General features: G+C 44.2%; 1 protein-coding gene across 4 annotated transcripts in view; it reads right to left on the bottom strand.

Annotated features, from left to right (window-relative positions):
* The window catches only part of APLP2 (amyloid beta precursor like protein 2), a 48,272-nt gene that overhangs the window by 6,568 nt on the left and 13,742 nt on the right, over positions 1–27,962 (bottom strand). For 2 of the 4 annotated variants that reach the window (XM_076358695.1, XM_076358696.1), the window contains exons 2-14: positions 17,875–18,048; positions 16,536–16,665; positions 12,925–13,037; positions 11,218–11,393; positions 10,440–10,657; positions 8,567–8,734; positions 6,443–6,558; positions 6,002–6,076; positions 4,641–4,799; positions 4,110–4,238; positions 1,720–1,819; positions 985–1,155; positions 336–371 (exon numbers count right to left, since the gene is read on the bottom strand). In XM_076358695.1, the coding sequence (XP_076214810.1) occupies positions 336–371; positions 985–1,155; positions 1,720–1,819; positions 4,110–4,238; positions 4,641–4,799; positions 6,002–6,076; positions 6,443–6,558; positions 8,567–8,734; positions 10,440–10,657; positions 11,218–11,393; positions 12,925–13,037; positions 16,536–16,665; positions 17,875–18,048 (1,765 nt within the window). The remainder of the gene's footprint in view (positions 1–335; positions 372–984; positions 1,156–1,719; positions 1,820–4,109; positions 4,239–4,640; positions 4,800–6,001; positions 6,077–6,442; positions 6,559–8,566; positions 8,735–10,439; positions 10,658–11,217; positions 11,394–12,924; positions 13,038–16,535; positions 16,666–17,874; positions 18,049–27,962) is intronic. The other 2 variants (XM_076358697.1, XM_076358698.1) reach the window with 2 other exon arrangements.

Raw genomic sequence — 27,962 nt, 5'->3', positions numbered from 1 at the left:
AGTGTCGGACACGAGTACACACGGAGAGATGCAAATACTGCACGGTCGCAGACAGACTGCTAGGCCCACATTTCTTGAGGGCAAAGAAGCTACTCCGTGCACTCTGAGACACCTTGTGAGCCCATCAGGGAGGAACACACACAATCAATTAGATGCTCCGACTAGCTCGTTTCTTTAACACTAGGCCTAAACAAGCAAGATCGAAAGTTACTGATCTAAATGAGAGCAGGGAAATGAAAACAAAGGTGAGTATGAAACTAAAATGAAGCTATCAAACACACTGAGAAGGTAGGAGAGTGATCGAAAGCACTGTGAGGGAGCAGCTTAGAACCAACCTTTTTTCATTGGATGGTACAAATCCGGCTGAGGATCTAGCAGGAGGGGAAACAAAAACAAAAATAGCAGAGAAAGGAGATTAAGAGAGAAAGGAAAAAAGGCTTGCGCATGATTTCTGACTCAGACCCTGGGAAATGCTTTTAGTCTACAGCTTTCTTTAAGCTCAGGACTCTGTTCAAGCGTTTTTAAAATAAACACACACACACACACACACCAGCTGTCAACACCCGATGATACAAGAAATATATATCTATATTTTTTTAAAAATAAACAGAACTCCTGCAGCCCTTCAGCGGGTCACGGCACAAAGACTTAACGTTACATGAGAGCATTTTGGTTAAAGACTGAAAATTAATTCCAGAACCAAGCCACACAGCAAAAATTTAACACTCCCTGCAAAATGGAAAGAGAGAAAACAGTTTTGCAAAGAGAAGAGTCGGAAAACCAAGACAGTGGCTCAGCGCAAATTACTAGCAGCACTGCCTCTTTCCAATGGGCAGAGTCTGCGGGGTACTGCTGGGGCGACTGCTTTACTCTTAAATCACCCAAAGGGATGGAGCTTTCTGTCCCACCGAGCTGAGCCTACCGGCTAAGAAAAAGCGCCTACGTTCTGTAAAGCCAGTGAACCCCATTTTCAGTTCCACCTACCTTCGGTTTCAGGCAAGGCTGGGAAGGTTTTCACCTGGAACGGACGGAAAGGTTTGCCCTCCAGGGGAATTTCTTCACTCTCCTCAGAGCTCACTCTGACATCCACCTGGGATTCAGAAATGGAGGATGTGAACTGATCCATGTCTGCCCGTTGCTCCTGAAGCAGCTCATCTGAAAGGAGTAAGAGCAAACATTACACAAACTGCATGAAGCCTGGCAGGAACAGAAAGGGGCAGATGGTTTGAACCTAGCTGAGGCAGGGCTGCAGGGGAACACTGTTCGGGGCTGCCAGGTTATCTTATCTTGCGTGCCCCGAAGTCTCATCTGGAATTCTCAGAAAAGGCGTTGGCTAGAAATACATACAAATAAGGGCCAAGAGGTTTGATGTGGAAGAGGTTTTGGCAAGATGGGATTAAACTCCTATAAAGCGGGAAAGCATCTGCTTGTTTTTATGGATCTTTTTCATCTCCCTTTGAGAGAGAGCTTTGCTATTCTGAATGTTGTTGACCTTTTTTAAACGGACAGTGAAAGTTCTTAGGAACAAGCTCTTCTGACCGGCTGTGTTGCAAAACCCAGAGACTATCTGCCCTGCGGTTCCTAAGCCTAAGCCCAAGTGCTTGTTGTTGAAGGCATCCCCTCAAAGGAGCTAGCAGCCCTTCTGGAGCCCACTTCACTTGACATAAAAGCTCGTAGTCTAACACAGTGGCACGGCAGCTGGCACGCAGAGACACTCACCAATCTCATCCTGGATTTCTTCAGCCACATATGGCACCTTGTAGAGCAGAGACAAGCTTTGATTCATCCGCTCCTCAATCACATGGAGATGTGTCATCACCTGCAAACGTACAAGAGTGTGTTGGAGTAGGCAAAGACTGTCAGTCACTTGATTGGTACCGGTACTTCACTTGTTTAACAAAGTACCTACTACTGGCGGATCTGCCATGACAGACAACAGAATGGGACACAGGTCCACCTCGTCCAGTTCTCTGACCGATGCTCTCTAACACGTCACGCTTCACTGGAACTGGCCATTTGCACATGGCGCTCTCAGTATTTTGGGAAAGGTTGGGGGTGAGAGAGAGGATTCAGCTGACTCTTGCTGTAACCAGCTCTCTACTGGAAACACTGAAGCTGGTATTTCCCATATGCCACATACGGTCATAATTCATTTCCTGCAGCAGCTACAAGCAAGTGCTTTATTAAATGGATTATCATCCCTGACTACTAGAAAAGATATACGCAAAGGGAGCAGACAATATTATTTATCAACTCTGGTTTCAAAACAAAGGTGCCTTTCAGAACAACGGTGGCATTACATTTGTCTTACAGCCACTACACCCACCCACTGGCAACAGCGTTCCCCTTCCATTTGAGAAATAAATTCAAACTCTACGCAACCTCAAATCGCTCTTCCCTAGCATATTAAATTCACTGGTGAAGTCAAGCCTGACCTGAAGAGGGTGCTGCATAATCAGGGATCACGCAGACCACGAAAAACATTTATATGGACGGCCAAATGTTGGAAAAAGCTAAGGAGTTGAATGGACCCGTTTTACAGTCTGACGTGTACCTGACCTTTAAGAGCAAGGATGAAAGCAATTTAATTTTACATGTGGCAGCTTGTCAATCAAGGGAATCGATTGAGGAGCTTAAAGTGCATCTGAAAAGTAAAGCGAATGGAAATTGAACTGTACCACCCACATCCCTCACATGTCGATTTGTTGACACTGCAGCCTTCAGAATGAATTAAGGACTGTTTAGGTTTTAGCTTAAGAATACAGTTCACACACTCCCTCTTGGGCTTCGGCAGCATCAGAACAAAGGGTCAGGGTGGACTGCGCTTGATACGCTAAGCTGTCTCTGAGAATGCTACCACATATTCCGCATCACAAGCCAAACATCAGCTTGTAAATACCACAATTGCTACCAGTCTTTCTGAGGATGCGCGGCTTAACAAGAATCATAGGATCAGCGGCAGGCAACCCGAGAGACAAGCGTGGAAGGTACACCTCTAGAACCCAGAAACAACACGAAACCCACGGGACCAGGCACCTCCGAGTGTGAGGTTCGCTTCTAGAAAATCCCTGCAACACTACTCTACACCTCACCAGAGGTGACAGTAACAGACTCCCGTCCCTGTCTAACTCTTAAACCATGGTATTTCCATCTACTGGTTATACAGCCGAGCAATAAAGCACTTTTCTCCCAGTAAACTGGGACTGGTAAAACACAGATTACGCTCCTACAGCTGTGACTGGACAGGCAGTTCTCTCTGCTTCTCTCTGAACTTGTGAAAGGACATACCCTTATGAACAGACCTTTCAGTGTTAACAGGCCATTCTTAATTTGAATCTTAGGCCTTTCAGTAGATCTTTCACTATTTTAAAAGTGGGTTGTAAAAACAAGTATCAGGACATAATTCAAAAGGTGTGTGGAATATCTGCAACTACTCTTACAAGTACAATGGCCAGGTCTGACATCCACTTGAAGCAGCATACTCACACACACTACCAGCAGAAGGAAAATTACTTTCTGGCTGTTGAGGAGTAAAAATATATGGCAACAGGACAAAATAAACTCATCCAAACCGACTTTCTAATAAAGCTAACAATGATGGTCAAGTATTTGGCAAGGGTTATGTATTACGCTTTGGAAACAAGGCAATAACTCTGCAGAGGCCCAAGAGAATTCCCACAAACCCAAAACACAGGCATCGCGAAGAACAAGCCTAGTGAAAGGAACACATAGACACAAGGTCTTGGAAGAAGCGAGGAAGTCTGTTCAAGGATGACCAAGTCCCCAGCAAATACTTTCATGGGTATCTGACAAAAGGAATTGCAAAAATGATACCGAACTAGTTCTAAAACTCGTCATTGTGACCAACAATAATTCATGTATAAACCAGAGTTCACATTTTTAACACTGAGTCAAGTACCAAGGAAAATCGTACAGACAGCCTATCTGGTGACAGGCAATACGCGTGCAGAATGGGAGATCTCTGCACAAGTACGAGAAGTTGCTATAGTACCCAGCAAATTAGCGTGAGGACTCGACGCATGGCTTCTACAGCCTCTGAGAGCCAGGGCTGGGTAACAATGCCTCCCTTGAGAGAAACATTCTTATACCTGAGATTTCATCTGTGCAGCCTTTTCTGGGTCAACTGCCAGGACATGCTGGTAATGGCGGATGGTGTGCAGACGGTCCTTGTTCTCAGCACGAACATAGCGCTTCAGAGCTTGCAGGATGCGGTGGGGCTGCAGGATTTGAGGAGGGGAAGAGTTCAAATCCATTTGATTGAAATAAAATTCACAGCTGAAATCCAGCACTTCATATGTGAGCCTGCTTTGTTACTGGACAGACCAATCACCTGCGCTAACCTCTTAGAGATTTTCTTTTTAAATTACGTCTGTTTGACTCAGAACACCATGCCTTATGAACACTAAACAAAGCGGAGGGTTTTTTAACCAGGCAGAGAGTGAGTCAATTAGGAGACCCACTGCTAGGTCTGCAGCACAAACTGCCACGATGGAGAAAGCTTTGCCGGGAACCCAGCTTCCGCTCCGGCAAGTCACAGGCAGTCTTCTCGCCAAGGCATTCCCACCTTCCACCCTACCCAGCGCTACCCTATTGTAAAAATTTGTGGCAAAGAAACTCACCCGCGGCGGGTCAGCCTGCAGGGCAGCCAGGTAGTTCTCCAGAGCAATCCGACGGCGATCATTCAACATGGCTTCCACACGAGCCAGGTGAGTTTCCACAAGCTGCTGCTTCTCACTTGCTGCCTCTTTCTCCAGAGATTTCACCATTGCCTGGAAGTGCTGGAACAAAGGAAGGAGTCTATGAAACGTGCTGTATGCGTCAGGGTCTCCTACTGTCTCTCGTGTAACTCCTTAGGACAAATGGAGCCTGTCACACTGCATGTGCTCGACGTTTACAGCAGGAGAGAAGGGCACCGACAGATGTTGATGCAGATTTCATCTTTGCAAATTCAATAGTGACAATCTGCCTTCCAAACTTCCTTCACGACCCATTTCAAAGGTCTGAAGAGGGCACATGGCCTTGCAGATAAAGATCCCGTTGAAGCTGGGAGATGCAGACTGTACTGAACGAATGACACAGTATTCACTCTTTCCCTCGACCCTGCAATACGGAAACAGGATAGATCCCTGCAGCCTAGAGCCATTAATCTGAATTTGCAAAAGTTTGCAAAGGTATTGCATAGGGCATTTTTCATCAGCACGCCTTCAGATCAAATCTCTATGTATTCTATTAGAAAGGTCATAACCCACATCTCCAAACGAGCCAGAAAAGTCCATTAAGCGTTGTTATGTTTCAACAGAGATGATGGAAAACTCTTTTGGACTTACAGTGGCTTACATTAAAAAAAAAGTAGAGAGAAAACTGTGTTCCAGGATAAAATCCAAAGCGGGCTTAAAAGCTGGAGTCAGTCACTTAGTTGTATGCTGGTTTGAGGGAACTTCATATAGTTGTCACTGCCAGAAGAGCCTGCCCCTAACAAGCCCATACTGAGACTATCCCTGATCAACTTCACAGTCTAACTGAACTCTCCTCGTAAGGCAGAAGATTGGCATTTTGGCAGCAAACCAGCTTTATCTGCTGCCTAAGTGGTTTTCACTAAGTCTTCCCAAACAGGAAACGTGTGTCCAGAGAGTCGAGGCCGACCCGAACCGGGCTGTGAGGCCACTGGTTAGTGCAAAACAGGCCAAAGGTCTGAAGTTACAATTTGGCCCTGCTGCCGCCACGCTTGAGGGGTGAGATAGCTTCCTCCTGCTGGGCTTAGGAAAGGACCTGGCACAGTATCGGAACACCTCCAGCTTTAAGAACAAAACATGCAGTTGAATCAAATCTCCTCTAAAAGGCAGCTGTTGACAGAACAGGAAAGCTGTTCTTCCATCTCAGTCATCTTTTGGCTTTGAATATTACCACCTCTCGTTTAGTTTATTGAGAAGATGAAGGCCAAGCACCAGTAACTTTCCTCCTTAGGTCCTTCAACTCTTACCTGAATGAGGGTCTGCCTTTCTGCCTTGGGGAGATTTACAGCTTGGTGTTCTGCTTCCTCCCATTCCTTTTTCACCTGGACAAGAAAAGGACAGAACACATCAACAAGACACAAATTTACGTCTGATCTTTGCGAGCTAATTTTGCCTTCACAGGCAGATCCTTGTACAGCCTGGCTAGGTTTTGAAGGCACAATAGAGCTGCTGTGGGGTTTAAACCTAGCACTTGAGCCCTCTGAGCAGCAAGCCAAGCATCCACAGTGATTGCTCTCTCCCAACACTCTGAAGAAATGAAAATCTAACTGCCACAAGTGTGGTCATATTGCAAGAAACACATGGAAGGCTGGCGACTGGAAAGGAAGTCAGTTCACCATCAATTTGTCCAGAAAAACACGGGCAGCAACCATGCGGCGCAGCACAAAAGACTCAAGCTAGATGCTCACCCGGTCCATGCGGTTGTGGTGTCTGACCTCCAGCTGCTCCTTTGCCTTCTGGAAGCGGGCATGTTCGTTGTCATCAGCTGGGGTTTCAAAGTAGACATCCACATCATCAGTTGGCACTGCAAGGAGAGGGTAAGGATAAGTGGAGGTTCAGAAAACTGTGATCCTGGATTGCAAAGGACAGGTAGGGAGAGGAATCTTCACACCCGCATACTTAATCTGGCAGACTGAGTTTACTGAACCGCCACCTACCAGGAGTCCATTTTGGTATCTTTAAGCTGCCAATTTACTCCACAACATCAGTTAGTTACATCATCCCAAAAACACAGTAATGTGCTGTGGCAACCAGCACCTGTTCGGCCTTCTCCTTAGTTCCGAGACGAGCATTATTCAGCTCCAGCAACAGAATGACTTGGATTGCAGAATAAAGAACTTGTTTTCTCTTCCCTTTCACATTGGCTTTGGATAGTTTAAATGACATTTTGTGCATTAGCTGTTCGCTGACAAGCTGGCTCCAGACATCATTAATATGATCAGGGAGCCTGACAATAAATCTGCACAAAACACTACCCAATATTTTACACTTCAAACCTACCTTCCCTACCAGAGGCACCATGCAGGACTAACAGGCAATGATATTAGACAAGACGGCAACAGAAGGAGGCTCAGTGTGACAAATTGACTTGTCCAATAAACTGGACGGTTTGTATCTTTAAGACATTCAAATCTGAAAAGGGGACAAATAAAATTTCAGAACGGACAATTTCAGGCATCTGCAAAATCCACAACAGGAGCTCTGTACTCCACATACTGCAGTTCAGGAAACGCTGCACAAAGTTTCTGTGCTACAGTTCTAGAAACTACACATCCCAGAGCCCTTTCTGAAAGGATCTACGGCAAACACGATGCGCTCCGTTGCTGTCCTTTGGCAGAGGGAGGGCGGAAAGGGAAAGTTAAGGCAACCTTTCAACCATATCAGCAATCTAGGGGGGGAAAAACCTCTGACAAGTCATTGAAAGACAGCATGCTTCAGAAAAAAATCTACCTTGCAGTTTAGCACGCACCTGAATCCACGAACCTTTACTCTAACTACGGAAGGAGGAGCGAAGAAGGGGAAAGAACTGTTGCGTGCAAGGGACAACGTCAGATTGGTACCGTAATCTGGGCCTGCTCACGGCATTTCTGAACCAAGCTTGGACACACAGGACTCTCTCTCCAGCCCCAAATCCCTCTATAACAGGACAAACTTTTGTACAGAAAGCTCCTGACATCCGCATCTTTTATTTCACCACTTCAGTTAGATCAGCCCAATCTAAAGCACTTGCATGAAGCCCATTTTGTAAATAGGATTATGGCTGTATAGTCAGACTGCCAAGCCCCAGATAACACAAAAAGCCTTTCAAAAGGCTTTAATGGTAGCTGAAGTGGAAGTGCTGGACTTGAACAATAAGATTAATAAGGAGGTTAAATGTTTTTGGTAGTTTTATCATCTGACATAAAAGCCAGTTGAAATTGGTGCCAAAAACCTCAAGCTCTCAAAAATGCAGGGATTGAGTCATGATTCATATTTCAAACCGAGCTGAAAGTGGGCATCTGAATTCTATACTACTTCTTCTCTGATATTTTCTCAAAATACAATAGCAAGAAAACGCCTACTACCAGGAGAATGGCGAGTAGCAGCCTGCTTTTCAGGACCGACTGGTCAAACATATGCACGGTAACACGACTGGGGAAAGCAAGGGCTTCCTTCCATACATGTGGAAAAGAAAGCCAGTTACGCAAACAGGCAAGCTATGTGTTCTCACAAGAGGTTAGAGACAGCCCCTGGTCCCTGCTATAGATCTGGAAGATGACAACTAAGCCCTTAGCAAGAGCTGCAAGCCAACGGTGAGCACAGAGAGCATACGTCGAAAGCCACTTTCCCCAGGAAAGTCCACCCTAAAGACCTAGAGAAGCGGAGACAAGAGGAGACTGCTGCAAAAGGACAGACAGAACCGCTGCAGACACCAGAACCAAAAGGATGAGCTACACACGTATCCTCTCTTGACCTAGGCAAGGAGGAGGAGACACCAAACGCCAGACAGACAGAGGCTAGCTGCAAAGGGGCCAGTGGGAGGCAGGACTTACTCATCTTTTTACACACAGCCATACAATACTCCTCTGACTCAAAATTGTTCCTGTTGCCTCCGCAGCCTCCATATATAAAGCGAACGCATTTTCTCTTGTTAGGGTCGAAGTACCAACGAGGCATCACAGCCCGGCAGGGCCCTGTCATCGCCTCCTGGGAGCAGACAGCTGTGTGGAGACGGGTTAGAACATGAGCTAGTGAGGAGCACAGGCCTTGCCGAGCGACTTAGACAGAGCAGCGGTGGCTCTAGTTCACGCCTTCTTGTGGGGCACCAGCGCTGGCCTCAGCATCGCTACTTCACCGACCAAAGGGCTTTTGTCAGTTTTGGGGGGATTTTTAACATTGCAAAAGCATTCATATCTCAAGGCTTGCCAGCGCTATTCAGGGAAGCGCCTGCACGTGGTGCTTCGGAGCAAACGCGCAGCAGTAGGCTACCCAAGCAGCTGTCTCGACATGGAGCTCTCATCTGCTAGAGTGATTTCTCCTCAGCTAGAGGCTGAAACAGCAAGGATCTATTTTGCTGATGCCTCAGCGTTATGCCTCGGGTGTCCCAGCGGTAGAGCCTCCACTGTATAAAACCAACATGATGGAAAGAAAACCCATTAGGGCTGCTTAAAGCATTCAAAGATGTCCTATTCCGCTGCACTCTGCCTGGACAGACATTTCACATCTTAAAGGTGAGGTATAAGAGCAAGTGAAAAGGCAGGCTAAGCAAAAGGAACATGATCGCCATGGCAATCTCAGCCGCTAGGTTTTTAAGTTTTGAAACATCTATACACTAAATATTGAAACTCCAGGTAGCCACGGCACGTGGACTGCTTCGCAATAAGCGGGCAATATAAGCAGCTGGGTTATTTTGAGGCAAGAGAACAGATACGGTGTATAAGTTAGCAACTGTTCACGGTACTTCGGGGAAAAAAGACTGCGTACCCCCAGAACAGACACCCCAATCATATTGTTCCAATTCTGTTTCAACACCTGCAGATCTGTAACAGTCCTGTACATATATGAGCTAAGCCTTGTTTCAGCAAGTAAAATTATCTGCAGCACGCTGGCATTTTACCAAAGAGATGCAAGAACTGCTGGCAATGATTCAGTGGTCTGTAGCTAATTGAATTTCCTTCCCTCTCCCCTCCTCCCTCCTCTGCAGACACTTCTACACGTAAAGTATAGGACATCGTATAATGCTGAGGCACCACACAATCAGCAGATGCCCTCTGCAATGGCACCTACCGTTTAACAAAAGCTACCGCAAGTACAGTATATATTACCACTGCAGTAAGTATATATTACTCATATAATAAAATTGGGCCAATTGTGTCGGCTGACTTTCTTTCATGAAAGCGAAGGGTTTATGCAAAGGCTATTAAGGCAGCACCAAGTATCTTCCTCAACCTTAAATGGCCAGATGGCACCTTTATGCCACCTCTGCAGAGTATGGCCCACCGCTTTTAGCTTCCCTTTCGTAAACTGGTATAAAACACCCAGTCCAACATAATCACCCCAAACTAGGATTTTAAATTCACAGTGTACCCCAAATAGCCTCTAAGATTTTCCAAAATTAGCCTACGCAGATACGGTTTTCTGACTCAACACTGCACCTTCATGAAGGTGCTCGTTCAATGCGCCAAACACCGGGCTTTCTGCCAGCAGAACTGCTGTTTATCTGGAAACATATGGCCCGTGCTCTAGAGAGTTAATTTCAACACTTGAAACGTAAGCATCATCAGCTTTCCTCTGTTTGCTAACTTATCTGGCAAATAAAACTTCCAAGTGGCATTTATTGACTGGCTCAAAAACCCATCACCAACTGACAGCCGACAAGAATACTCTCAAGGAAGCGAGAGGCCTGTAGGCTAGAATGTGTCTTACATTTCATATCGCTGCTGACTTCTTTTTCGGAAACAGCCTTGTCGTTGCTAGGCTCTGTGGGGGTCTCTTCATTGTAATCGTCAACTTTGTAGCTATCGTAATAGTAATCACGGTCTTCCACCACGTCCTCCTCCTCTTCCCCTTCATCATCTTCATCCTCCTCTTCCTCCACAGCTGTTCCTGTGAAGTCTTCTACACCTGCCTCTGTAGGGAACTCACTGAAGGGATACAGTTAAGTTAGGGGGTAAAGTTAAGGCTAATCACTTTGCAGCCAACCTTTGATGTACCAGAATGACGACTCTCTTTTCATCTGTTCTAGGAACGCAAGAGATGGGAAAAATACATGTACCAACTATTGATCAGCCCATCAACGGCAGCAACGGGACCTCCCTCATTACAGACACACCTGCTATTACAGGCAGAGTTTCTCCATGCCTCTGGCTTAGTGGCCTTTCCTTGCATTTTCTCGCCAGCTTCTTTTCAGTAAGTGAAAGTCTACCACATTTGGGGGAGGTACCTACCGTAGCAATCAGACAGTCTTTTTGACCGTCTAAGGATGAAGGGAAGGGGGCTGTTTAGCTCCTCCAGTAATAGGAGCACTGCAAAGTCATTTGTCCTTCTGCAAGGCTTTGTCAGGCCCAGGACACTCCTTTGGGAAATTCAGAAGCACAGAAATTCTCCTCTCAACCCTCACCACAAGGGAGTCACTGTGTGAAATATTCACATACAGCAACTTCACATAGAGAGCTGTTAACATCTATGCCAGTAAGAACCCTACCTTTTATAAAGGTCATAGTCTTCATCCTCGTCTTCATCCTCTTCCTCTTTGGACAGAGCCTCATCCACAACCTTTGCCTGAGGACAACATACGTATTCCGTTCCATGGAACTGGTCTACTCCACAGGGCAGCAGCATGCCGTAACTGTGCAGGATCATCCCTTCTGTCAGACAGGCCTGAAAGAGGAGCCCATTTACGTCAGTTTAGCATCATGCTTTGGATAAAGCTAAAGTTTGCCTATCACAGATCCCAAGAACGCTACCGGTGGTCTAAATTTTACAGCAAACAGACAACAGCGACATACGACCCAAGTCTGAACGTCAAAGGAAAATGGATTTGAAACTTGTAGCTTAAGCAAAATCCCCAGAAAAGTCCCAGATTCAGAGCCATGCAGTGCTTCCTGGTGTTAACGTATCAAACACTCCCCAGCCCCTAACAACTGCTGATTTGTCAGCCTGGCTAAGTTCAGGAAAAATAACTAGACATAACTCAAGGGAGAGAGCACTTGAAAGAAACAGAACTGTTTGCTTTTCTGGGCTGGCCATCTCATTAAACTTTATCTATTAAACTTTACATTGGAGTTAAGTGAATAATCGCTCACGTGGACTCTGTGTCAAGATTATTTTAACGTGCTGCAGATGAAAATCAATCAGATAATTCAAGAAAAAGCCAAATGCAAACTGTGATTAGACGTTATGTCTACACACTTTCCTTAAGCTAAGGAAATACATGGCTTTGTGGTGCCCCAGAAAAGAAGGAAGTAAGAAAGGCTTTATTATGTACCTCAGAACCCTTTTGTGCTTTGCTTTGTTACAGCACGGATGTAAAATGAGCCAAATATTTCTGGAAAAGCTTTCCAACTATGTTGAAAGCAATTTTTAAATTTGCTAGACGTTAACAAGTTTATCCTCAATTAAAAGGTGATTCCTCTAGCACAGCTTTATTTAGGCGGGTCTTTGCTCCCGGGATTGTAAAGAAATAGGAAGTTTAACTGGTGCATCCTTAACCTCATCTTTAATAGCACCATCACAACTAATCGTGTTGCTGTTTCTACAATTGCTGTTTCTACAAAGTGGAAAACATGTACATTCCGTCATGATCTTGTTTTTATTACCCCCAGTTCAAATGGGTGTGCAGAGAATTTGCAACATTTCCGCTACTCAGATAAAAAAAAAAAAAAAAACCACCACAAAAAACCCCATGGGCTCCATTTATTCTGAGAAGATAATCCATCTCTGACGTAACACCTCCACTAATCAGTCACAACAAAACTCAGATTGTCCCCAAGCAAGCACTCCCAACCAAATCCCCAGCAGCAGCAGGTATGTTAACGCAAAGTGTGCAAGAGAAATAGGAAACAGCCTGTGACCACTGTAGCTCTCTACCCTGGAAAGAATGATGAGCCACTGGTTAAAGCAATATCCTAGAGACCCGATTTCAATTGCTAGCTCCATCCTAGAGTATGATCTTGGGCTAGCTACTTAGGACAGCTTTTCACGAGTGGAGAATAACTCAGCTAGCTAGACAGGTTTTTTAAGTCACTGGAGTACTTTTAGGTTTTTTTTTTTGCATCGTGCTCTGCCTCAGTCCATAGACCGCAACACGGGAATAACAGACCCCAGAGAGAAACGCTGTTATGCTCCAATACTACAAGCATCCGAGCGGACAGATCCAGAATAAATATCCCCACCACGGCAGCTCAATTACCTCTTTTGCCACAGTGTGCCAGTGCTGATGGCTTTCACACACATCCATCCGCTCCTTGTGGAAGAATCGGCACTTCTCTGGAACCAGGAGGACATCGCTTACAAACTCACCCACTGAAAAACAAGAACCGTCCATAGTAAAGGCACGTCCAACTTCCAACAGAGAACAAAGCCAACATCAGAACTCCACCAAAGTGCATTTCGTTGCAAGTGCCTCAAAGGTTTGGTATATTCTTATCGGGGACAGGTCAGATCAGCAGCAACCTATGCAAATTTACAGAAAAACAGGGCCTCAGAGTTTCCAAGGTAAAAACAGGAGCAGGGGCTGATCGCTGAAACATTATGCGAACCCTAAGGCAAAGTTTACAATGCAAGTTAATAAATAGTTGTTCATGGAACAGAAAGGATTGACTGAAGAGATTTCATGCAAATCTCTGAAAAGATTACATCTGCATACAGAAGTTTTCAAACCATTCAATCACCAATTTCTAAATGAGCTGCATCATTCCAAAGCTAGTTCATGGTGCCTGGTGCTGTAACAGCCTGGAAATTTTTATGAGCCACGAGTGTTATCTATGTTTTCAGTATCTGAGCAAGTCGTGTTTGTTTTTGTTTTGTTTTGTTTCCAGATGGTTTAATTCAGGTTCAACTGCAGCACATCCCCTGACTCGGACAGTTCTACCCAAAACGTAAGAGGGCTGGAAAAATGAAAACTATACAGCCCAAAAACCAGTACAACCAGAGTCAGCAAATACACTGCATTCCAACGATAGATAACCACAACCTCACCAGCATGATGAAATTTTGGCACAATCTTAAAATCAGACTTTTGCTTTTGAGGAAGGCGGGGAGAGGAGGGAGAGAGAGAGAATCAGTCTGCCCTACAGACTCTGTGTTAGTTGGACTTAAAAAGCTATTCAGCCTAAACTTCCACCACAACTCAGTTTGGTACCAACACACGTGAAGTAAGTATCAGAACTATATGAGCATTACTTTCTGTTCTTAGCCCAGCATCCTAACAAACACTGTGCCACCGGAATCCACAACGCGAAATTTTCTCAAAGTTGAGATTTTTCTTTCCTTCTTGCAGATTTAAATGCCACATCCAGTAATTTTAAAATAAGGAGATTATCTAGATACTCTGAGAAGACCAGGAAAAGATCTTCAGTCCAAGTGTTTCAAAGCAACATACCTTGCACCACGTGACTGGCAGCTTTAGGAATCATTTCTTAAAATTGGAGAGAAGTTTTTTAAGTCAAAGGCCTTTTCTCCAGGGAGAAGAATTATTTGTCCAACCAATCTTCACCATTATCTTTTCAAAATAAACTTTAACATTTTGCACAACCAATTTTGCAGCCCCTTAGTCCTGATACCAAAGGCTCACGGACACTTCTCCTACGCACTGTACACCAGTTAAGTGGAGTTTAGGGACAGATTATCCGATGACAATTGCAAGGTAACGAAATCAACGAGCATTCATCATCCCTTTTAAATTAGTTAAATTTTGAACCAGTGGACACAACAGAGAAATAGTATTTTCCCCATTTTCTTCTCTCAAAACAGGCCAGTTACAATTTTGAGTTAATAATCCTTCCTCCTTCCCTCTCACGAGAGGTTAGTTAATAAGTTTTGGATAAGAAAGCTAAAACCAACCAAACTTTCAAATCAAGAGACTGTGGTTCTGGGGACTGAAGGCAGAAGACTCAAACCGATCAAATACCATAATCAGTAATAAACAGCAGCCATTAAACAGCTATTTAGAAAAACACCGAATCCTAGCACCTTTGGGTAAGACACATGGAAGGTTCTCTCAATTCACCCCTAGGAAGTGGAAAACCCTTACTCGCTGCGCATTAATGGACACCTTCGCCATTCACGGCCACCGCTGTCAAAAACGAAAAATCCTCTCCCTTTTCAGATCAGAGCAGGCATAAGAGGTGTTTCCATGCCACCTAGCAGCTTTGCCAGGACTGCCAGCAGTTTGTCTTTTCACACCTCACCGGGCTCAGCCCTGCTCCCACCATCCTATTGTTACCTTTATTTTACAGTTCAGTGAGAGTGCTAATGGGTTCTCCTCTTCTCCCCTCTTCGCCTTTGAAATACAAAAGAGCTTTCATTGGTGGGGGGAGGCAGGAGAAGGTTAAACATGGTACGATAGCAAGATCCTACCTCAGGATAGCCTGTGCATTAATGAAGCAAGGAATGGGAACAAAATCCCATAGTTCGACTGTAGTCAAAAAGTCACACGCACCCCAAAGAAACACATCATCCATTTACAACAAGCAATTTGTGGACTGCTAAAGACAACGAGGAGGTATTTTACAGGCATATGGACTACCGACTTGCAATTCAGATCTGAAAACCAAAGCTGCCTTGCAGGCTGGGCCGAAAAAGTCAAGACGACTGTGAAAGACATTAATTTATAAACTTTAACAGATAGCTGAATGCTTATCAAATTTTAGGGCAGCGTCACTAAAATCAGCTTATCTTTCAGCTGGAGAAGAGGTTTGGGGGAGGATTATTTCTAAAAGAGATGACTCCTTATAAATCCAGAGATCTTGCTTTCATCCTTATTTCCATTGGAATTTGCACTATAATCAGTGGGGTTTGGTTGCTTCTCAAACCTGAATTTCCACATCTATAAAGAGACGCATCTTTCTCCCAGGAGGCACCCACACCAAATTTCATGTCTTATGAAGTGCTTTATGATCATCTAGTGGAGGGTATTACGTATAGGAGAACCGTATCCATACAGTTCTGCAGATTTGCTTGTGTTCTCCTATGCCAAACCATATGTTAACCTGAGATACGGATACAAATTATGAAAACCGGTTCCCACTGAATGCTCCCAGCGATCGGACTCTCCAAGATCGCACAAGACTTCTTGCAAAACAAGTCCTTTCCAGTGGATAACTGAAAAGAGATTCAGTCAGCTGAGACTAAGCTTACTACCAAGAACACATGCAGCGCAGCACAGTGTCAGGCACAACTCACAGGTCAAAAGCCGCAAGGTAAACAAGCTAAACGTGCTGACTGATTCAAGTGGGTGGGTAGATTCTGGAAAGCACCATGAAGTCCATCACAGTTTCTCTCATATTCTTTCACAGTTCAAAGCGGGGACATGGGATACAGCTGCAAGAAGCAGGGCCTCTTTGAAACAGCAAAGTTTAAATATAGTCATTGAAACAGAATAGAGATCTCTTGCCAAGACCAAAGCAGGAAGCCTGAACACACTGAGCATTTAAGTCTCCAAGGCAACAAAATATTAAAGCTCCACAAAAATAGGATCACAGTATTAAATCCCGATGTCTTTGTGATACTCAAATACAATAGCCTTCAGGTTTTTATGGCAGTTGCAGAGAGAATGGGGATTTCTTTTTCACGCCAGGCACCATTATTCCACCACAGCTGTTATCAAGCTGTCGATCTGTTGGAGAAAGGCAGAGTTCCATCTTGTGGAAATAAAAATGTCTAAGTGGAAGCTGGATGTGGAAATGGCAACCTGATAGGAGAGAAGCCTTATGAACTCAGTCGTTCTCTCCGTAAGAGGCCAGGAGGCAATTCTTTGCTCCTCCCACAAGAATGCACAAACACACCGTACCACGCACTCACCCAGGCATTTGTAGGGCACGACAATATGAGTGTGGTCCTTGCACTGCTTCTTCCCTCTCTTGCACCAGCTGTCGATGCTGACAGGTTGGTTGGCTTCCACAACGTTCGTAATCTGAAGGTCTGGATACATCTGTTTGACAAGATGCAGAGATAGGTTTCTCTCCAGAAAGGACAAAGAATGTGCAAATCGGCTCCTAACCAGAAGTAGCGAGGCTGGTTCTCTACACAAAAACAAGTTCAAATTTGCACACGGACACACACTCTCTTCTGGACCAAGCTTGCAACAGCTGAAGACATGAAAAAGCCCCCAGCTGTTTGTCACACAGGACTTGAGAAATGGAATGTGTCATCACTTCTTTGTGGCAGGAGAAGCCAGGTCAGGGGCAACTAAGCTGAGGTGTTTGGCTTTGCGTGGTAGTGGAGGAGAAGTATTTATCTGTGCTATTCTGTCTGGTGCAGCACCATGCCCTCTGGAAGAGGGCAATCACCAACAAATAGGGTTTAGTAACATCTTCAGGCGCTCTCGTCACTTGTCAAGCTAATATGCACCTACCTCCTCAGGTTTCCTTATGCCTGCTCCATTTATGATGTATTAATATGATCCCTACGTCTTGCTCGAGTTCTCAAGTCCAGACACTGACTTATATTTAGGCTTCCGCTACGTGAACCAAATGCAGCCCCAGTTTATCAGCCTTGTGAAACAGTTTTAAACATTTTCCAGTCCAGACACGGTGTGCTCTATTGCTTTCCCATTTAAAAAAAACATTCCTTGTGGTATTTTACATGCCTGTCACCTCAGAGGAGCAATTAAAGACATTTATCAAGGCCAATACGCTACAGCGTATCTGGAGCACACCGAAAGGAGATTATGTTTTTTACAATGAGGAGCCTAAAAATACTGTCAACATTTTGATGAAAATATTTTTCTAATATTCTGGCTGATCGGAACATGTCACCGAGAACAACACAGCCACACATCGTAATTATAATAGGTGTCAGGTTCCATTTTGCACAGCCACGGAGCAGATGCTGGCGAACTGGCTCAGAGGCAGAACATTTGCAGAAACCCCTGCAAAGACAGACACGGATACGTCTCTGACTTACAGACCAAGGACCTTCTGTGGCAGGGTAAGCTGATCTAAATCAGAGGTAGCTCCTAAATCCCGCTGCGGCATCCCTCCCTGCTCTTCCTGGGCAGTAACGCAGCAAGACAGTTCAGGGAACCGAGCTAGTCAGACGCAAGTTAGTCTCCTGCAGGGTTAATTTGCTACCGTCTGGCTAAATTGCAATCCAATTCCTTCGCAGCAGTGAAGAGTCAGGATCACACCGAAAAACTCACCTCCTGGCAGTACTGCAGAATCTCTTCCTTTCTTCCAAAGCAGCTCTTGGTCCCGGAAGTGTCAGGTTCCCATTTCCCAGTCTGGATATTCACGTGCATATTTAGCTTCCCGCAGAACATGGCAATTTGAGGCTCTGCCACCGCAAACCCTGTCCCAGCATTGGCTGCCAGCGCCTGTGAAGACAAACAAAACCAGAACGTGTCGACTGCTTTATCTGATCGAAAGCAGAACAACTCAAAGAACCAGAAACCCTCTGGCATCTTCTCAGAGAGCTCCCACTGAACCCAGGTATCAGTGGAGTCTTGCAAGCTTACTTCGTAGCCATATTCCTTAAAGCTGGTGAGCTCACACCAAGTTTTCACTAGCAAGGTGTTTGTCTTTCCAAACTGTGTTTTTACTATTGCAACAACAACTGACCAAAAACAAAACCAAGAGTAATTCACACCCACAAAGGCTAAAACAGATGCTGAAAAACTTAAAACGATATTTGATGATAAATAACTAATACTAATAACTTCTGGCAGAAACACCTCTGTGAGGTTACACACAAAGCGGATATTGCTACTACTAATAAAATAACTACTTCCAACTGCATGAAGCCTGCTCAGAGTTTGAAGCCACGTGTTTCTCCCAAAATCTTCAAATATTGGAGACAGAAACACCTAAGCTTCTTGCCCAAGCATACAAGTAAAGATGACTTCTGCCGAATCAGAAAAACAGCTGTTGCAACCAACTCCTCAAAGCCTGTCGTCTCCCATTCAGTGCACTCCCATGGGTATTTGTACTGCCTGGTTTCTGATGCGTATTCTGTGCACTTCCCACCCCGGACCAGCAGACAAAAACCCGACAACCCCGGCCCGCATTCGGGTCAAACTGCAGACTGATTAATGAAAACAAGGTCAGGTTCCCTTTCTGAAATCTTGCTGGCTGACCAAAAGAAGAAAAAGGGGATTAAATTAAATTGCAGAGTTGGGGTTTTTCTGAAAAGACTGAGTGGATGCCGGGAGCTGAACATCCTCTCCCTACATAACTACTAGCTGTTGTAAAAGAAAAAAAGAAAAGAAAAGAAGAGGTATGAGGCATAAAACAGATGAACTCCTAAATCGAAAGCTCTTTAAGGTGTTTAGGGGAATGAAATCCATTTCAACTACTTCAGACAAGGCAGATTAGAAACAGCAACACACAGAGGCTTCAGGGCACCGCTGCCCCATAGCTGCTTTTTTTCCTGGCAGGCAGCCCTACCCTAGGCCACCAGTCCTGCCTTCGCATTTAACTTTCCATGCACTCAAAAATGCATACGTTACTGCGGGCACTGTTCATTCCCTATTGCCTGCAGATCCCCGTCAACTTATATCAATACGTGTATGCTTAAAGCAAATAAAGGAGCAAAGAGAAGAATTCAGCTGGACAACCCCTGTGTGCAGCTCCTAGTTGCTGGATATTAGGAAAAAAATTAACTCCCATTATAATTAGCTCATTTCTCCCCCTCCCCATTTACATACAAAATCACTGCCTGGAGATAAGACGTGTCAACACTCGGAGAGTCAAGGAGTGTTTAGTGCTGAACACGTGGCTAGTACTTGGGGGATAAGACCAACCCGAGACACAAAAGCATAAATTCACGTCTTAACTTCAGAAAAATTACCCCTTGAGTTTTAAGAACTATTCGACTGCACATCACTTAAGAGAAACAGTCTTACACGAGCGGCTCCTATTTACTCTAACCCTTTCACCCAACAGATGCTCACGAGAGCAAGTTTTAGCACAGATCACAAAGTAATGAAATACTGAACTATATGTAACAGGTACCGGCATCGATGTCCCAGTAGCAAAATGCTTCCAAGTTCCTATATACTTTCAGGTTCAGTGTAGGTACATTTGTTGTACTGTCTGTCCTAACGGAGAGAAGAGTGTTACGCGCTTCGGGCATAGGAGGACTTCTGATGAATACCCTGAGGCTGGGCAGCAGGGTGCAATAACTTCGTTCTTTTAGAAATCAAACCATTTAATAAACATGTGCTTCTAACAAGCGCCAGCTGATACCACTCAGCAAAACCTAGGCTCTTGCACTGCCTTCCTCCCTGCCGTATTGTTTCAGAAGAAAAAGGCAAACGTGGAATGATCCTTCATAACTCTACAAACACGCACAGGCAAACTTTGTAAGAGGGCCTTTTTATCTCACTCCAAACAAACACCACTTTGGTACCAGCAGCCACCTTCCAGAGAGCGCAAGACTTGACATGTTAAAGGAAACGATCCACAAGACAATTTTGTTTTATGACAACACTACAAGTACATCCAAGGTTGAAGCTGAACTCCGAAAAGGACAAAAAGAAATGCAAGATCAAGTATGCACAAAGCATTAACCCTTTATAAGAAGAATACAGCGCATCAGAAGAGAATAAAATGTACGTGTTACGAATGGTTTGGAGACCGTTAGCACTGCCTATGCTTGAAATCTGTTTTCTTCAAAGCAAACCTAACAAGTATGCAGCAAAATAAGGTAACTGCATAGGCAGGAGAGGGGCAGGCTCCATCCCGAGAGGCAGAAACAGCCATCAGTAATCCATTCATAACAGCTCTTGCGTGAGCAAAACTCCTGTTCAAACACATACCAACCTCCTGAAATCATGACCACCCCCTATTTACATACTGATGCGAGCTCGTGTTTATTTTTGCTGTCTCTCCGGCCTGACACCTCAGCACTGTGGCAAAGGTATCATTCCTCCTCCGTGGATTGCTCAAATAGTTTGCATATCAGTAGAGCGCTGTTGCCGTAGCTACCAGAACATGCTAAGCCCCAATTCACAGCTGAACAAACGAGACTAATTACTTGCTTGATTTCATCACTTTTAATCAAATGGAAGAAACCTTTTCTTGAATTGCACTGTTGAGTAAGTTAATGAACTTTGATACACACAAGTTGAATCTTCAACCCCATGACCTGCAAGAGAAGGTTTTTGAGCAATGGGCTTCAATTTTTCCACCACTGACAACCCACTCCAGCCGCCAAACACGTCAGTTATTTAATTCAGCGTTTTTATCTCATTCTACCTGTAATGAGAGAACACGGCACAGCAAATTTCACCTGTAACAGTGGAGGCCACACCTTTAACACTGCTACTTAAGCAGTGAAGAAAGTCACCTACACGAGTTGTTTGGGACAAAGTCAGTTTCTCTTGCTCCCCACAACTGCCTTTGGCATACCAAAAATAAAAGCAGATCGCTCAGGCTGACGATGCCCGAGGTAAGCCAGTCTGCATTCAAGCACCATTTTGCAAAAGGAGGGCTGGGGAACACACAAGCCAGCACGAAGCTCGGGATAAAGCCATGTCCTTAGTTAAGCTCTTCAGTACTTCAGAGAATTCACCCATTCCACATTGCAGAGGGATGAACAAACTGACAGCACGTTTTTCTTTGGGAATTTCCCAGCCATAAATGGAAGCAGCCGCCTCTTTTAGTGCCGGGGAGCAACTATGCCACCTCTTAAATAAGCAGACTGACAGCTCGGGAGGGGCAACATACACTTAACAGAAGAGAGTTCATCCAGTTGTGGACGTCCTCGGCAAACATTATTTTAGTAGCTATTATCTTATTAATATATGTCCATAACGTGAGGGCGAGATTAATGTTATTTGGGAAAAGACTGTTACATAAACCATTACTTTCCTCACTGGCACTTGCATTTACAAGACGTTTCATGATAAATTCCACTCTGCCTTTTGGTATAATTCTGTAATCCAGTTTGCTTTCCAAGACCAAAGAAGTATTTGATTCCATAAACACATCAATCTCCGCCCAGTTAATGTCAGTTAAATTCCTCACCCTGTCATGCAGTGCCTGATTTACGGTCCCGAAACACTGGAATTCAAACCTCTAAATCTTCTTCTTCTCTGATGGAAGCGTCTCTGCCCAACTATCCAGTCTTTTATTTGCTATTAGCCTCTTCAACTTGTGACAGCGGGTTTGATCGGTGAGCTTCACCCATCCAGAGGCCTGGGCTCTATGCTCTAAAAAAGGGTCATGCCTTTTCTTCCTGCAGGTATCTACCATCTCAAATGAGGGATGCAAGGCTAGAGAGATTACGGGCACGGCACAGCACGACGACATTCTTTAGGGAGGATTTTTTGTGAATTTAAGTCGTTTCTGCTCTCTAGCGTTCCTCTACTTCAATGCTGGGAACAACAATGTATAGGAATTCCTATCAGCTTATGTAAAGTAAGGAATATTTGACATCTACCCCCAAAATGTATGCAACACACTGCAGTTCTGGTTCAAAAAGGCATAAAAATGAAAAAAACACTCATTTTCCTCGCCTCGTATTTCCAGGATCTGTTAAACCTCATCACAACATAGCTTATCGAGCATGCTGTCTATTCAGCTCCCTATCGAATGCTATTCAGGAAAGCCTTCTGGCGTGCTGCTGGGGACTTCAGGATAGAAGGCTGATCGGAGTTTCTCTTCTGTGAAGAGTTGTTCATCATATTTCACAGAAATGAGGTCCTGAGACCTTTCCTTTTTAGCGCAAAGGTATCTGCAAAACATCAAATTTAACTACATTCTGAATCTTCCGGGAGGTCAAACGTTACAGTTACCTTGCTCATCTGATCAGAGTAGCCAGAATATGCGTCTTTATTCCAGCAAAACTGGGGTGGACAGGAGCTTAGCAGGAAATCTTAGATTCGCTTTTCATTTATGCTAAAACGTTGTTCTCGTAGCACATTGCTTCTAAAGAAAAATCTAGGAACATGCATTGCAGAAAAATCACAGTCTCCCAGCTAACGCGTTTGGTGCAGACACGTCGGCTGCCGGGCACGTGTACTCCCCGTTGCACAAGCACGACGAGAGATGCTGGCCCTGGTTACAAGGCAGAAGGGCTGCAAGGCTTGAGAACCACCGAGAGCCTGCTAGGAAAACTCACACTGCTCATGCTTTCCATCGGGCTTCCTCTGCAGCCATACATGAGCAGCCCTGGCCGGATAAAGCCACTGAAGATTAAGTTGCTTTAAAACTGAAACTCCAGCCTCTAGAATTTATAAGCTGCTGAAAAAAACCTCTTAATCGTGAATTGCATTGACTTGGTGGCCAGAGAACGCAGATTAATAGCTGCTGAGGGCATTCACTGCCTCAAAAGAAAATGCACAGCCTTTTGCAGGCTTGTTTGGAGGTTGGATCAGATTTCCTGCTCAGAAGAGTTACAAGTATTCCACAACTATTTGCTGCTACTCTGACAAAAAATGCCAGGCAGTACTTTGAAAGATTACTTGTGCTGTTTGTTTTTAATTAAGCGAAGCCCCTCGAAAGTAATGCTGCTTATTAAATCAGAATGCCCAGGAACCACAACCTGAGGGACTTCAGAACATGCTGTTCAGCACAGTGCTTATCCAGATAAATTACGCTTCCCACCTTTACTAATTAAAGAAGGAAAAAAAAGAAGAAAAAAGCTTCCTGGATTTAAAAAAAAACCCAACAGACCAAAACCCAAATGTTTCCTGTTCTATCCAGAGCGTAACACAGGGATGTCGACACAACTCTTCCTATGTCAGTGTAATATCCACAGATATGGAGGATATAGATTGAACTCTTTCAAGACCACTGAGGAATTCTAACAGTTCCTTTGACACAAAAATGAGTCTTGCTACCTTTTCAGCCTTCCTGTGAGCATAAGCCTTGATGGCTGCCGCTTTTAAATGCGTGAGTATTCTAACTTTTCACCTTTTCCTTGGCTGAAAAATCAGTACGCACGTTTGCGCAGGGACTTGACTGCTTCGAAGCCCAAGCTGCGCACCCCGCGTTACTGCTGTCTACACAGCTGAAGTTCATGGGCATTCCTCCTTCCGTAAGGAGAGGCCAGCCCTTGGCAAAATCAAAATAAAAAAGCAAAGAGAGATGTTGCAGTCATGAAGTCTACCACTGCCACCTGATGTGAAGCGTTAAACTGAGGCTTTTGGAAGGAGACAGCTGGGCTGGAATTGTAGAGCTGAGCCTTCCCGGGGTCTCGATGTGCCGCACAGCCCTTAAACCTAATGTTCGCTGCCGTGAATCTCACCTGCGAGAGAGATTGGCAAGCTAGTATTCAGGAAACCAACACTTCAATCAAAAAGTGAGGGAAGTTGGCAGAGGGACTTTATGCACAAGAACTTCCGAACAGAATACTTAAAATTCCCCTGGTTTTGGATTTATAACTTGTAAACGTGAGCAGAGCTTTCAATTCGCGCTTCAAATTCTGTTTCACGCTTTGTTTTCCTTAGCTTCTCTTCCTGCTTTTATTCAGCAGATAGGTGGCTTGAACCCAGGAAGGCTAATGAATGCCTGACACAGCAGGCAGTAAATCTACAGACTAGCAGCTCATCCTAGCTTTATTGCTTTATTTTTTTTTTTAAATTGCTGATAATTACAATAATGCACACGGGCAGTGGTCCAAGACAGGAAGAATTATTGTCTGCAGGCAGATCTGGTGTGAGCTGATAATACCAGCCTGTGTTTGCTTTTGCATTTAAATGGCAGAAATCTCAGTAAAGCAGTCTTTGGCTTACTTTAACTTGCTGGAAGGGGTGGAGTTCTCGTCTGCTCGTCCTTTATTGACTTTTGTGGTAGAGGATTCTGCACCAGCAGAAAACTGGAAACCAATGCAGGAGCTGCAGTGCTAGCTCGGGTGAAGTTTATATTTAGATCGACGCTGTTTATGGCTAACGCGCAGCCTCGAACACTCGGAAGTTCAGTGACAATAAACTATGTCCTTTCATATGTGCCGACAGCAACTGTAGTATTACAAAGAGCAAAATGTTGCTGAAGCCTGAAGCATTCCTTACTGCTTTTGCACCTTCCTCTGCCTTTCTATAGAGAAAAGGGGAGATTTCCAAGTACCTGTGACTCACGGGCAGCCTTTTTGCCCTTGGAATTCGTACTAATGAGGTAGCAGATTATTTCCCCCTCCTCCTCTATTTTATCATGCTCCATAAACCAACCCCACATGAGTCATTGGGCAGATAATCTGCCTGTCAGACATTCGCACTCAGGAACTGCCACATTCAGATAGGGAAAGCAACACTGCAGGCAGTACTGGTGCATAGCTGGTCTCAGGGAGCAGGGATCAAATTCAGCAAAGCCACGATTCAGCATAGTCTTGGCTTCCCGAAGTTGTTTGTGTAACATGGTTGCCTTTGGCATCCTCTTTTCTAACCCCGGAGAGACAAAGTTCAGAACAACTCAGCTGGAACATTCCCTGAACAAACGTTACTGTACCCAGAACAGTGTCCTTTAAAAAAGATTAATTGATAGGCCACAAGCTCTCAAAACTAAAGCTTGTGTGTAACGGCTGGGACTGGAACAGTTTACCACAAAAGCCACCCTAAAAATACAAGGGCGAGAGAAGAGGTAGGCAGTACTATTATGCCATTAATAATCCTTACACAGTGCACAGGTAGGTCCAAATATGCTTAATCAGTCGGGCTGCCTTCCACTCGTCACAAGGACATCAGGAACAGTTTTCATGCAAAGTATCAGACACGGCTGCACTTACAGCCACTTCCTTCCCCTTTACAGCAAAACACAGCGACGGCGCTATTTAAAGTACCTTTTTTTATGGAGCGATTCTAAGTCATATTACAGCACATGGAGGCCAGACCTATTTATTACTGGGCTAAACTAAGGCACAAAGTGACTTGCCTAAGGTCACCCGTCAGCAGGCTCAGCCCGGTTTAATCCTCAACCCCTCATCACTCCAATCTGTGTCATCATTCTGTCTTGCACAGCAAGACTAATTACTGCCTTCCCACATGAATTATTTGGGCATCTGAACCACAGAGACTCAAGATGTCTTGTTAGCTAGCCAGCAAGTGAAAACTTCAGTGCAAGTTAATGTTTTCATGTACACTAAAAATCTACTGAAGAATAACGGCCACAGAGCAATTTTGCCTTCCTGGACAATTGGAAGGGAGATCCAAAATACAACGTAGGAAAAGTGGCTATGATTTAACCGTGTTTCACTCCGCTTAGGAAAAACATTTGACTCTCAGATCTAACTTTCATTACTGAGCTGACTGTTAATATGAACTGTCACTGTTCATAGCATAAAGGCTTCACTGACAACAGCACACATATGGAGGAGTACTGAGATACGCTATTTTGTAAGTAGCTTCTCCACACGGTTTGATAGCAAGTCCTTTCCATCCCGAGGGACTTTAGCTATGCAAGAGTTAGTGAATATAATCACTGTGGTTACCAGGATACAGAGATTCCATAATACACAGGAAAGTACATTTACAAAAATCTTTCATCACTTCAAAACAATTTGTTCGAAGCAAAAATAACTTCTGGACTAAAGCTCATCACAACTCGCATACACACACAACTTGTCCGCTAGCTTTCCTAGTGGACGAAACTGGCAAAAAGGAGACCGAGAGAATATTTATTAACGTCAGGCAGGCAAAAAACAAACCCTTACTACTGATTCCAAGTGATTTAGCATTCCAGGGGGGAACAACAAAAAACAACAAACCAAAAAACCTCCCCCAAACCAGCATGAATATTTGTTTTAGAGATCTCGTGAAGCTCACTGGGAGCTTCACAAAAAAGCCTGCAATGGAGAGACCACTGTAGGAACCTGTGGTTACGCAGTCTAACCATGCATCTAACCACTCGAATGACTCGAGATAAAAAGGCTGCACAGATTGTGTTTTTATCTAACACACAACTACCCAAAAAGCAAGCAGGAAACTGAAGGGCATGTTTTAACAGAGCATCGAGAATTTGAAGCGGCAAGGAAAAATACCTGGAAAAAAATGCAAGGCAAAGGAAAGATAACAAGTGGGAATGCAGTTTGGTTTTGGTTTCAACCAGTTGTGAGCTCAAGTATCCCCCCCTTTACAGATGTTGTTCAGTATCACAGATCAGCTGTTTATGTGCACAGACTGCAATTGTTTTGGAACATGATAAAATACTCATTTGGTATCTTAAAGTCCTGCAATGAGGCTACACACAAACTTCCCTATAGGAATAGGGAATAATTCAACAGGCATTGCTCTAACCCCGCTGAAGCTCTGCGGTTCATGCTGATCGCTTTCCATGACCAAACTCACAATCTTCTGTTAAAAAAAAAAAACAACCCACCAAATTAATTGGTAATTCTGCCCTCCAAACAGTCCAGATGAAACTTCAAATCTGGAAGAGGAAACCATGAGGTTTTTAAGTCTCGGCTTTCCAAACCATGCTAATGACCATCTTTTGAAAATAGGAAACCCACAGCTAAAATACAGGGCTGCTTTCATCTTTGCTGCTGCTCCCGGAGCTTTGCCAAGCATATGCTGAACCAGACCAAAATTAACATGTTACCAAAAAAATTATGGAACAGCCTTGCTGTTTTCAGCGTCCCAGCTGAGGATATGTTGATACTTAAACCTTTTAACGTTCCCTCAAAAGCACAGGTTAATTCTATAAATTACAGGTCTATGAAAATAGTCAGCAGTTAGTAGATATTACCAAGAACGGGTAACTTAACTCTAGCTCTTATTAAATATACTTAGGAAATAACGCAAAGTGGGATTTCAAACCAAAAACATCTCCCCACGCACCTTCCCACACACCTCCTCCTGTTATTTATTCTGAGAACTGCTTATGGCTTGTTATGGAGCATCCTTCAGGCAGCACCTTACATCATTGCTCGCATACAAACTTTTAAGAACCTTTAACGTCAAGGGGTGCAGAAATCGGTGCTTTAGAAAAAAATCTTTGTATTTGCTGGTTAAAGATTCCCATACTGATATTGTAAGTTTATTCAGCTACAGTAAGTGTTTTTTTTTTTTCTTAAATAGAAAAATTCTATGTGAACATCACCCCAAGAAAGTTTAGTTTTCAGTTAGCTGCTCATTAGGAAAAGTTCCTACCACTTATGGCTAAAAAATAAATGCAAGAGAATTAACTTAGCAAAGCCATCTCAAATTCTCACCAAAAAATGGTCTTTCATTTTCCTGACTGCAGCTATTTTTGATCCCAGTAAACAGCAGTAACACTGAAGAAAAGCTGCAAGTTTCCTTCCACTAATGCTGGCAACCTGGAGGCGAGCGAGCAAGCAAGCATGAGCAGGATA

This window comes from Aptenodytes patagonicus, chromosome 23, assembly GCF_965638725.1.
Source record: "Aptenodytes patagonicus chromosome 23, bAptPat1.pri.cur, whole genome shotgun sequence".
Lineage (NCBI taxonomy): Eukaryota > Metazoa > Chordata > Aves > Sphenisciformes > Spheniscidae > Aptenodytes > Aptenodytes patagonicus.
Note: the sequence above shows the minus strand (reverse complement) of the source record. Positions and strands in the feature narration are given on the sequence as shown.